The sequence below is a fragment of the Rhamphochromis longiceps genome, linkage group LG17, assembly GCF_057381845.1.
Source record: "Rhamphochromis longiceps isolate RC_006_pf linkage group LG17, R_longiceps_female_GT1.1, whole genome shotgun sequence".
Taxonomy (NCBI): Eukaryota; Metazoa; Chordata; class Actinopteri; order Cichliformes; family Cichlidae; genus Rhamphochromis; species Rhamphochromis longiceps.
The window spans coordinates 28,862,367-28,874,876 of NC_140573.1; the positions used below are offsets into that span (position 1 = coordinate 28,862,367).

Below are 12,510 nucleotides of genomic sequence, written 5' to 3' on the forward strand. Positions count from 1 at the left end.
TTTGAATTGCCTAAAAGCGCTTATAAAATTCGGGGGGGGGGGGAACTGCAGCTGCAGGTGGAGTGCTTAAAGGCAACATTTGCTTCTAAATTCCAATTTAGCAGGTCCAAGCTTGCACCGACCTGCAGAGTGGGGGCGCAGTGGAGAGGGTGGAGGGAGTCTCAGTTTCCCAGGCTGTCACATCAGCAAACATAAGAGAAAAAAACGACAAATCCCTCCTCTGCATTCACACAAACTCTGCTCTAGCATGACTGCGGGATATTTTAGGAGCTCACCTGCTTCTAAATCTATTCAGCAGTGACGAGAATACACTGTCCGCACAGAGGAGGAGTGCGCATGTGCAAGTGTGCCAGAATAAGTTTGAGGTGTGAGAGCGGCAGCGGCTGCTACTGCCGGTGGCTGCTGCGAGTGTGAACCTAACAAAGGCATAGCCTCCCGTTGGTGCTGTAGCATCGTCATCCACGCCCAGACTGTACAGTAAGTCTGCCAGTCAGGTAACCCGTGGTAACAGAGGAAGCACAGCAGGAGTGCTTTCAAAATAAAGGCTTAGCATCGCATAAGTGATAAGGGACAAAATCTAATTAGATTCTCTTCAGTACAGGAATAGCATAATGATTTTAGCTTATTTTATCTCCAGAGTGTTTATTAGTAAGCACCAGAAGCAAAAAGGATTTGAAAGAAGGCTTCTAATTAACAGCCGATTACCCCAGGGGGACCCAGTACTCCAGGGGGCCATTAAAAAAGTACTAATTTAGCAGTACATGTGTTTGGGAATAAGTGCAGCAGAAGTAAACATGGCTCAGAAATAATAGTGATTATTTGTATAAATGATTAGCCCCAAATGAGTTCTGCTGCTTTGTTTAGGGTGTATAATATTGTGCTTTGCTTATATTGAAAGCTAAATAGCAATTTGCTCTCCTAAATACTGTCATAAAGTATCTACCGGGCCTCAAAATAGATCTAAACAAGTCGGTATTTATTCAACCTACCTAACCCGAAATTCTGTCTCCATAATGTAGCTATTGTACCCCATAACAGCAGTTAATCTTCTCGATTTGGAGAAGTTTTTTTGCTGGCTTCCAGCTTTATCTGGATCCAAAACCACTCAAGTGTGAGATGTAGAAGGATTTAGGATGAGAATAAAAAAAGTTGTTTTATTTTGTAAGCAGGAAAAGGAAGCCCAGTGTTTGACGACAGGTGAGTTGACGTTGAGGTTCAGGCGACACAGAAAAGCACCGGGCAGTGCGCTTGGTTCGCAGGAGAGGAGTGCAGCTGGGGGAAGGAGAGCTTGTTGTGGCGGCGGATGGAGTTTCACCTCCCGGCTGTTACCGGCAGGAGCGTCAGAGACGAGAAGCGGAGGGGAGTGAGAGTTGGGAGTGAGAAGGAGTTTGTTTTTCCTTTTTGTCCCCCCTCTCTCTTTTAAACCCTGGTTACTCTTCACTTCACACTTCAGGGATTCGCTTCGGTTCTCCCCGCTGCTCCTGATTGCACTGCACCGGGGAGAAGTGCAGTGAAGCGGACCCGTGCATGCCCGTGAACTTAGGAGAGCAGTGCGCGCCAGAGCTGATCTGCAGCATCAGTAACACCTATTTCCACCGTGCAGCAGCAGCAGCAGCATGCAGTGATAGGAATCCTTTCTGATGCTTTCCCACACCAGACAGTGAAGAAAGGTGTCGGGGGTGGGAGGAAAGGAGGCGTATATGGGAGATTTGTTGGATTTCTATTTCCTTGTCGTTGCAAACTTGTGTCCGGGATGGGGAAGGAGCAGGAGCTGCTGGAAGCCGCCCGGACTGGGAATGTCGCCTTGGTGGAGAAATTGTTGAGCGGAAAGAAGGGAATACTGGGGTCAGGCTCCGGCTCCATCCCTCTGCCCAACCTACTAAGGTAAGCAGCCTGCTTGAATTTGCTTTCCATGACCGCAACAATGTCCGGAGGGGCGGGGAACCCCGGAGGAGGGAGTGCTGGAGGGGATTCCACAGGGTGGAGGGGTCCACTCTGTAAAAATTAGGCACATTTTAGCTTCATCTCAGGTCAGTGCACGAGAAATGAGCCAAGAAACCGCAGCTCCAGTCAGCCAGCCCTACTCTGAGCTGCAGAAAAAGACCTCCGCACTGAACACTGTGTCAGCTGCTCGGTACCACCACAGGGCTTCTCGGAGACAATAGGGGTGTTTAGGGGGCTCTTCGTGTTCGGTTGCAAAACCCTGCTTGACACAGGAGGGGAAGAGGAATGTTATGCAAAGTCCAGAGACCAGCATGTGAAGCAAAGTGCACTTTTAAAGCCACACAAACGAGCATCAGGCCAAATCATAACTAGACACAGCACCCTATTATCCCAGGCAGAATTTGTCAATATGTGACAGTTTAATGGGGAGTCAGCTCCTGTCCTCTGCTGATCCCACGACTGGGTCGAGTGTTTAGAGAGGGCGAGAGAGTTCCACACACTAACAGAATGCAAGTGTTTGTAATTTTCAGTTCAGTCTGTTTTATATATGTTTTTGTGCAGCTATGAGGTATTTCCGGGAAAATATTATTATTGCTAAACTGATGCCGGTGTGGTATTTATATCGCACCATGGCTTTTTATTTTATTTTTTTTACATGATGCTGGGAAGGCCTGACAGGCACAGCGTCCAAGTTGGCTTTGAAGCTGCTCTGCAGCATTCATGTGCTTCTTTGTGAGAAGACAAATGGTAAACAAACACTGGATCCTGTAACAAAAGGGGATGTGGATTTCACTCGAACTGGCTGCTTCTTCAAACACGAAGAGGTACGTGAGCGGTGTCAGGAAATGCTGTTTGTTGTCAGGTTAACAGGTGGCACTGTGTTCAGAGGCTCCAGATCTCACCTTGTAACCTTGAATGATGCATAACAGGTAAATTCATTAGTTTCGGTATGCTGGGGCGTGATCACATTGTAGCGTGAAACTACAACCTTTAAATGACCCCCCCCCCCCCCCCCCCAAAAAAAAAAAAAAAAAAAAAAAAAGGTTTAAATCTCCCTTCCAGAGCAACTGCTGTGGTTATTATTGTCCTCCTCCTGCCCCTGCAGCCGCTCCCTGCTCGCTTTTCGGGCCCAGGCTGAGCCAGGTGATTAGGAGATCAAAGAAGGGGGGCGTTTGGGAAGAGTACAGCCTCAGGCTTCCCGAGCAGAACGTCTCATGACTGGGATAAGGTCGCATGCTTGCAGGGGGAAGACAAACCAGTCCACTACAGGTGTCAGCACCTCTGTCAGGGTCTTAAAGAGTCCTTATTCAAATAGAGACATCGTGATTCAAGTTCTGTTTAATTAGTCAGACGTTAGCTACATTCGAAGACAGCCAGATCTGAAGATTAGTGTCTTCACAACCCAAAGAAATGGGAGAGACAGCCGTGCTTTGAGACATTCAGCCCAAGTGTAAAAGCACAGAGAGGAATCACAGCACATGGTGTCTGTTATGTGCAGTTGGTGATAATTTCTGCAGCCCTTGTTGTGTGAATAATACATGTAATAGAAAAAGAGAGAGAAGCTCCCCGCTGGCTGCAACAAGTTGTGATCAAGACAGGACAGATTTTTGCTTCACTCCTCATTATGATACCTGTGGTCATGTTCTGCATTTAGTTGATCCCATGTATTTGTGTTCTTCTGTTTTTGGATGCTAATTTCCTCTCTGAGATAATAAAGTAACTGACTTTTTGTTTAGGTAGAGGAAGGAGTTGGTGAACCTGTTTGCTCGCTCTTGTTCTTCTTTTTGGTTCATTGGTGGCAAAAGTCTTCTGTAGTAGAGAGCCGGCAAGTGAAACACGAGTGTGTGAGGACAGGAGCCGGCTGACTGAACGTTCACAATTGGAGAGGATGTTGTCTCGTTAGAGTAATCCATCCACACAACCATACATTTATTATCTTCTGCTTATGCAAAGTTGGTTGTAGTAGCTACATGCTATTCCAGTTCATCCTCGGGGATCCCAAAGTGCTCCCATGAAGTGTTAGATGAATTATATAATCTCTTCAGTGAGTTCTGAGGGTGTCTCTCTAGATAGGTGAGGAAAATCTCCAAAGGAAGGCATCAGGGAGGCAACCAGATCAGATGCCCAAACCCTCTCACTGTGATTCTATTCTGAGCTCCCTGCGGATGTCTGCGCTCATCATCTCATCTCTAATGCTGAGCCAAGCAACCAACACAGGAAACTCGTTTCAGCTGATCGTATCTGCAAAAGAGATGTCGCGATACCAGAAATGTAGTCATTATGGATGCCAGTAGAATTACATGATTCTCGATAGCCAATCGGATACTTCAACAAAATGATTACTCAGTGTACTTAAACATAACCTCCATCCATCCTCCTCCTGTCACTTATCCAAGTCTTCTAAACCAGCCATGAGATATAATCTCACCAGCGTGTCCTGGGTCTGCTCCAAGGCCTCCTCTAGGTGAGACATGCCCAGAACACCTCACCTGTGAGGCACCTGCCACCATTCTGGTCAGATGCCCGAATTACCTCAACTGGCTCCTTTCAATGTTGGGGAACGGCAGCTGTACTCTGAGCTCCTTCCGAATGGCCAAGCTCCTCACCTTATCCCTAATGTTGAGCTCGGCCATCCATCAGAAGAAGCTCATTGATCATGTTGAATTAAAACTCCCCTTGAATTCTCAGAAGAGGTCTGGATATTGGGCTTTAAGTTGCTTTGCCAAATTAGGAGTTTTTCCTGCTTTTCACTACCCAGAACTTGTGACCATAGGTGAGAGTTGGGATGTTGTACATTGGTAAATTTAAGACGTTTAACTTGGGATATACCCAATTCACATTACTAATATTTATTTTGGTTGTCGCCACTACACGTCACTGAATTTCATTGACTGATTGATTTGATTTCCATGCTTTCTGGTTAGTGCATCTCTGCTACTCTGTTTCTGTGTGGACTTTCCCTTCGTATGCCCGAAACCCTGTTCATGGTGCTGTGTTATGGATTCTTCGTTTTGTCATATTTAAAAGTAAATTAACATTAGTTTGGACGATGGCGTTTCTTTATCCTGTCTACAAAAATGTGTGTTGATAAAAGGGATTTAACTAAACAACGACACCCAGTTTGTTACTGTCTGTATCTCATCTCTGATGTCCTAGAACTGTACACATTGTTCCGTATCGTGTTTACTTTATGAATTAGGTTTGGGAGTTTAATTTATCGAAGGGTGAAAAGCCAGATTTTCCACTGAGGGGGTGGGGGTGGTAAGAGGTGGAGTGTTTAGGTCATTACAGCATGAGAAACAAAGCGCAGTAGCTAGAATGAAACATGATTAATTTGAAGGGTGAAGTCGAGGTCAGTCAGATGCATTATGGGTGGAAATACTGTATGTCTACAGGTCATTTTCAGTGAGTTATGTCTGCTGTTACACATACTTGACTTTTATTCAGTCAAGACACAGGCCCCTGAGGAGATGCCTGAAAACTCCCATAGGCTACACACACACAAACACGCAGACACGCACAGATGTGGCAGTCTTGTTAGAGTCATGTGTGTGTGACCAGATGTGTGACACACCTCCTAATAGAGAGCTTTTTGTGCTTTAGCAGATGAATGAGTCAACAGAGAGGTCATAGTGATCGGAGGAGCGAGTGCAGGCTAATGTTGTGGGAATGATCTCCAAAATCGATGCATACTTTCCCATCTTAAGGCCTCTGAGCCATTCACGGCATTCCTAAGTCATGAGGTTCCTCTGAAAGAATCGCACTAAACCGCCAAGTGGGACACGAACATTAGGCGCACACGTACTGTATAAACACACTAGAGGAGGATGTAGAGAAGGCGATCCTTTGCTGCAGTTTTGTGGCGTGGAGTGCTCCACATGAACACACGTGCACGGTGGAAAATCAATAGTGGATGATCTCATCACTCTTTAATGGGCCACATTCTCATCTAGATGACCCGTACTGTACACGGTGGCTGGTTTGTCTGTGCTGGGAGGGAACAATAAATAATAAAAACCGTCCCCGAAACACTTACAGCTGCACGTCCTTGTAATATTTACGTTACATAATGTTGCATAATTTACAGAGAGCCTGTATTAGTGGCACATCAGAGTTTTGTGAATATGAAAAACAGACCTCGGGGATTGGTCATGTCTGGTTGAAAGCTGAGCTGCTTAATCAAATCAGTCCTGGCACTGACACCAAGCCAGTGACTCAGAGTGGCCAATGTCTAATTTTAACAAATGTGCCTCCTCTTTGTGGCAGTTGTTCAGAGAAGACAAAACCTTTTATCATATCCTTTTTTTATATGAAATGCCATGTCCTGGTTTCTGGCTTTTAAACCTATTCTTTGGTGTTTTTTTTTTTACCTTACTCATTGTGCATTTTTTTGTTGGACTTGTGACACGCCAGCTTCACTTGTCAGAGTTTGCGCTGGTCCTCATTTCATATATTTCGCTGAAGCTGTGCATTTTTGTCCTGTTGGAGCATTAGCATCTAATCTGATCACGCCACGTATGTAGTTAACGTGTTATTCAATAGTGGTAGACAAACAGCTTCTGTGCGTATCAAATGCCCCAAAGCAGAACTATCTCTAGATAATGGCAATGCTAAGTTCTGAAGGTGGCTTCTTCTTTTTTTGTGGATAGTTCCTTTTTATTCAGTTCAATTTAATAAAACTTTATTGATCCCGAATGTTGGCCCCGAAGGAAATTGGAACTTAAAAAGGAAGAGAAAGCAAAAAATAACTGGTTTAAATACATTTGGCCAATATTTCTAAACAGCAAAACCCCAACTTTTTCCATAAAGCTGATTTTTGGGGGTGAGCAACATAAATTAAAGAGCCGTTTGGAGTATTTTTGAATACAAAAACAAGGCTTCATTATATTATATTATATTATATTATATTGGACTGTCTTCTTTGAAGTAGTAAGATGCTGCATTGTAAATGTTTTATTTAAGCAGGTTGACAGTCTTTATTTTTTAATGAACAAAAAAAAAAATAAATCAAAATGATAGTGTGTGAGTCCCTGATACTGCTGTGAGGGGATAAAGTATCAGAATGTGTACTTTTACTTCAAGCAGTGTTGCACATGGGCTGATATTAGCACTGAAGATGAATTTGTGATGACATGCTGTTATTGTACACATCATTTTCTTTGTGCGGTGCCTCATAAAGAGAAATGAGGATAAATGCATGCGAGACAGAGTATTGACTCTGATGGGGTGATGGTGATTGAAAGCTGATACGCACAAAGAGAGTGACTCATGATTCGGCAGATGGCGGATGATCCCTCTTCACTCTCGCTCGCTCTAACTCAATAACATTAGGGGAAAGCCCTTCTTGTGTGTGTGTGTGTGTGTGTGTGTGTGTGTGTGTGAGGGGGGTGGGGGGATAGGTGTGTTTACTTTCCTTCTCCTTAGCAAACAGACACCCCATAAGAGGAGAGAAGTGACTCCCAGAGGGCACACATGCACACACTCCTCCTGTATGGGCTGTCTGTTTTAATTGGCATCCTCACAGGCGGTCTCCCTGGCTTTTATTTTCTGATTCTTTCCCGTGCTTGTGTTGGAGTTTTTAGGCGGATCACTCTTTTTAGCACACAGCATGGGGCTCTGTGTGTGTGTGTGTCTGTAGCTGTATGACATGTTGTCCAATGAGGATGAAGAGTGAGAAAGAAACCCACAAATCTGTTTATTTTTCTCAAGTTGCTTCACAGCCGCAGCACTTCGGCTCTCTGTTTCAGGAAACGGCAAATCACACAACCAAAACCCAAGTGTGGATAGCAGCCCCTTTGTGCTTGGATGTGGCTCTTTGTGAGACTTAAGTGTGTGACATAACCATTATCCTTGCATAATCACTGCTAGCATTCACAGATGTGTGTTTGTGTGCGCAGAGCAGTAAGAGTGAGAGCTGATGGAGGAATTGATGAGCTGCATGTGGTGCAGGCGACATGGACTGGTCAAAGGTTAATTCTGGAGAATGCAAGTCATTTAAGGACATAGACACACATGCGCACACACACACAAACATACAGACTCACAACTTAAGAGTATTTGTGTGTCGTTAGTTGTTGTGCATATGGTTTAAGCAGTTGGTTAACATGTCCTAAATATTCATCCAGCCACAGTGAGGCCAACGATTACCAATATATTCACCGGGAGAAACTCCCATCACATGAATGTGTGTGTTGTCATGGAGACCTCAACACCAGGGCTTTGTTCTACATAACATTGACCATGCAACTGCAGGTCTTCAGGGACCTGTAGGTAAATTAAAAAAATGATTTAACAAGTTGAATTTTTAAAGAGGCAAGCCGCTAAATTAGAAAAATAAAATGAGGAGACTCGCTGGACTCTGCCAGTTGCAGATATGATATTGATATATTTGTCCAGATGCTGTATGGAACTTGGCTTAAGCAGTGCTTGTGCTGATTGGTCTGCTCAGTTTTTTAAATTATTCATAGGTCATATATTGAAAAGCTTGCTGGAAGTCTCTGGACTGTGGAGAGAAGGAGGAATATCCAGAGAGAAATCATTGGTGGATTTGAACCCAAGACCTTCTTGCTTTGAGGCAATAGTGCTGATGGCATCAATAATATAAAAAAGTTAAAGATTATCTTTCATTTACATAGCTATTTTCTGACCCTGCACTTGTTTTAAACTGCATCAATGCAGGAAAACGGGAGACTCAGCAAGCAATGAATCAGTGAAAACACAAAGAAGGAAATACTCTTGTAATGATCACAGTTGGTATTATAGAATTGCATGAGCAAGATATTTTAGAAGATTTGGGTAAAATTTTAAATCCCACAATAGTTACAGTGGGGCAAAAAAGTATTTAGTCAGCCACCGATTGTGCAAGTTCCCCCACCTAAAATGATGACAGAGGTCAGTAATTTGCACCAGAGGTACACTTCAACTGTGAGAGACAGAATGTGAAAAAAAAATCCATGAATCCACATGGTAGGATTTGTAAAGAATTTATTCATAAATTAGGGTGGAAAATAAGTATTTGGTCAATAACAAAAATACAACTCAATACTTTGTAACATAACCTTTGTTGGCAATAACAGAGGTCAAACGTTTACTATAGGTCTTTACCAGGTTTGCACACACAGTAGCTGGTATTTTGGCCCATTCCTCCATGCAGATCTTCTCGAGAGCAGTGATGTTTTGGGGCTGTCGCCGAGCAACACGGACTTTCAACTCCCGCCACAGATTTTCTATGGGGTTGAGGTCTGGAGACTGGCTAGGCCACTCCAGGACTTTCAAATGCTTCTTACGGAGCCACTCCTTTGTTGCCCGGGCGGTGTGTTTTGGATCATTGTCATGTTGGAAGACCCAGCCTCGTTTCATCTTCAAAGTTCTCACTGATGGAAGGAGGTTTTGGCTCAAAATCTCACGATACATGGCCCCATTCATTCTGTCCTTAACACGGATCAGTCGTCCTGTCCCCTTGGCAGAAAAACAGCCCCATAGCATGATGTTTCCACCCCCATGCTTCACAGTAGGTATGGTGTTCTTGGGATGCAACTCAGTATTCTTCATCCTCCAAACACGACGAGTTGAGTTTATACCAAAAAGTTCTACTTTGGTTTCATCTGACCACATGACATTCTCCCAATCCTCTGCTGTATCATCCATGTGCTCTCTGGCAAACTTCAGACGGGCCTGGACATGCACTGGCTTCAGCAGCGGAACACGTCTGGCACTGCGGGATTTGATTCCCTGCCGTTGTAGTGTGTTACTGATGGTGACCTTTGTTACTTTGGTCCCAGCTCTCTGCAGGTCATTCACCAGGTCCCCCCGTGTGGTTCTGGGATCTTTGCTCACCGTTCTCATGATCATTTTGACCCCACGGGATGAGATCTTGCGTGGAGCCCCAGATCGAGGGAGATTATCAGTGGTCTTGTATGTCTTCCATTTTCTGATGATTGCTCCCACAGTTGATTTTTTTCACACCAAGCTGCTTGCCTATTGTAGATTCACTCTTCCCAGTCTGGTGCAGGTCTACAATACTTTTCCTGGTGTCCTTCGAAAGCTCTTTGGTCTTGGCCATGGCGGAGTTTGGAGTCTGACTGTTTGAGGCTGTGGACAGGTGTCTTATACAGATGATGAGTTCAAACAGGTGCCATTCATACAGGTAACGAGTGGGGGACAGAAAAGCTTCTTACAGAAGACGTTACAGGTCTGTGAGAGCCAGAGATTTTCCTTGTTTGAGGTGACCAAATACTTATTTTCCACCCTGATTTATGAATAAATTCTTTACAAATCCTATCATGTGAATTCATGGATTTTTTTTTCACATTCTGTCTCTCACAGTTGAAGTGTACCTCTGGTGCAAATTACTGACCTCTGTCATCATTTTAAGTGGGGGAACTTGCACAATCGGTGGCTGACTAAATACTTTTTTGCCCCACTGTATATAACCATATAAAGCTAGAACATATAGTTATGCTATTGAGAACAGTTGATCTTATTGACTTTATATTGGATTTGTGTCTTTTTGCAAACAATAGCTGTGCTTACGTGACTAAATATGATGGTAAACTGAATATATTAGCACTTGTGACTGGATGATAAACAAAAAACAATCTGGGTTGATTTGTAATTGTGTTGAAAACATATGAAATTAGATTTCAAATTTAAGCAACATGTCAATAATTTAATTTTAGCTGGCCAGGATTATTATTATTTTATTATCTAGATTTCTATTGATGAAAAATTGCTGATGTCTCGAATGATCGCATGAGTAGGAATTTAATTGCTGAAATAAAAAACTGACATTCTAACAAACACATCTGAAAGGAGCATTTCTTGCTGTTAGAAATGAATTGTTAATTTTGTGCAAACTGAATTATACATTTTTGTAATTAAAAATTTTACCAGTCAAAATTATGGTTTGAATATGTTTGCTTCGAATGCTAATTAGACCAAGAACAATTTTTGATGTGTGGAATTGCTGCTACTGATCAAATATTAAAGGGATTTACATGCAAATGGCAGGAATCCTGTTGGTGGTATGAAGGCTATTCTTCCAAAAGATACCAGGTATTATATTAGTGTAACTATCATAATACATTACAATTAGAGCAGGGCGATATGACCAAAAATATTTATTACGATATACATTTGAAAATTTGCGATAACGATATAACTGGAGATATAATTGACACTAGACAAAATACTTTACAACTCCACAACTTTATTAGTGCAAAAAACCAAAAAAACCCATCAATGTATTTTCACTTAAACAAGCAGCTGTTTTTTTTTAATGTGCATTAAAGTTATATAAAAATTTAACAGTGCAAATTCCTTGCTGACAGTTTAACCAAAACGCATTTCCAGTGGAAATTGGCCGACATATCCTCAGCATAACCATGTATAACATCCACAAAACCTAAGAGGTTATACACACATAACACGGTAATACTATGTTGAAGCACAGTACATATCACTCCGCGAGGCAATGACCGGTGGTGCGTTTAGAAAGCACTTTTATTTATTTTTTAATGTATTCATTTTTTAAATTTAATTATGGAAAAATGTATGAAAACCACACATTTGCCTTCATATTTCTATAATTACTGTTACGCTTTACTGTGGCAAAGCAAGAGAAACAAATGAATGCAGCTATGAACATGGTTAGAGAGTAATTAGCACCAGACTGTTTGTGGTTCATAGATTCAACCTGCTTCACCTCTGACCACACCCAGCACCACTAATGGGTGAGACTGGCTGCGGTCAAATGGGTCTCTGGTCGCTCTTGTAATTGCATCCAACAGTGATGTCATAGTTTGCTAGTGGGAGAAAAACATAAATTAGGGGGTTCCCTTTAATAAACACTGTTTCTTGATATTTTGGCAACCAAATCAGATATTTATACCTTTACTGGGATTTTATTTTCCCACATGTTCCCACATGAAGCTTATATGTGCTACAAATAGTATTTATTCATTACTTTAATTAGTCAGTATTTACTTTTGAAAAAAGTTCAGTTGCCACACGACCTTGAAAAGCTGCTACGTTTGTGTTACGCACTATACTTATATAGTGAAGTTTTGCTTAAGTTTGGTTTAACTGTGGTGTCAGTGCATTGAGGTTGTCCGGAGCCAGACTGATTGAGATGGTGTGTGTGTGTGTGTGTGTGTGTGAGAGAGAGATCAAACTCAGAGACTTCTTACATCTCCATTAGGGTCCGGGCCAAGTTCTGCTGCAGCGGTCTGCCAAGAAACTGAGACCTCCATATTCACTAAGTCAGACAGACACACACTGGATTTTTCTCTGCTGCACTCTAAGCCTCTGTCTGCCTTTGTTCTTCTCTCTATCTAAATCTTTGGTTTTTGTCTCAGTCTCCGAGCTCTTTTTTCCCCTTTGTCTCGCTCACTCCATCTGGTGCCCTGGATTCTCTGTCAATATCTTCCTGGCTTCCTCTCCATCACTCACTCCACTCCACAATCTCTCTCCTCCCTCTATCCCTCTCCAGAGACAGACGATCAAGCCTCCCTACTGTTGTCCTTTATCATTTTCTCCTCCCTCTGCTCCCTACCTTCTCCTATCTTA

General features: G+C 42.9%; 1 protein-coding gene across 3 annotated transcripts in view; it reads left to right on the plus strand.

The window, feature by feature from the left end:
* Positions 1–1,253: 1,253 nt before the first annotated feature.
* The window catches only part of anks1b (ankyrin repeat and sterile alpha motif domain containing 1B), a 278,973-nt gene continuing 267,716 nt past the window's right edge, over positions 1,254–12,510 (plus strand). For all 3 annotated transcript variants that reach the window (XM_085387689.1, XM_085387686.1, XM_085387687.1), the window contains exon 1: positions 1,254–1,884. In XM_085387689.1, coding sequence (XP_085243815.1) covers positions 1,754–1,884 — 131 coding nt within the window. In that variant the 5' untranslated portion in view covers positions 1,254–1,753. The remainder of the gene's footprint in view (positions 1,885–12,510) is intronic.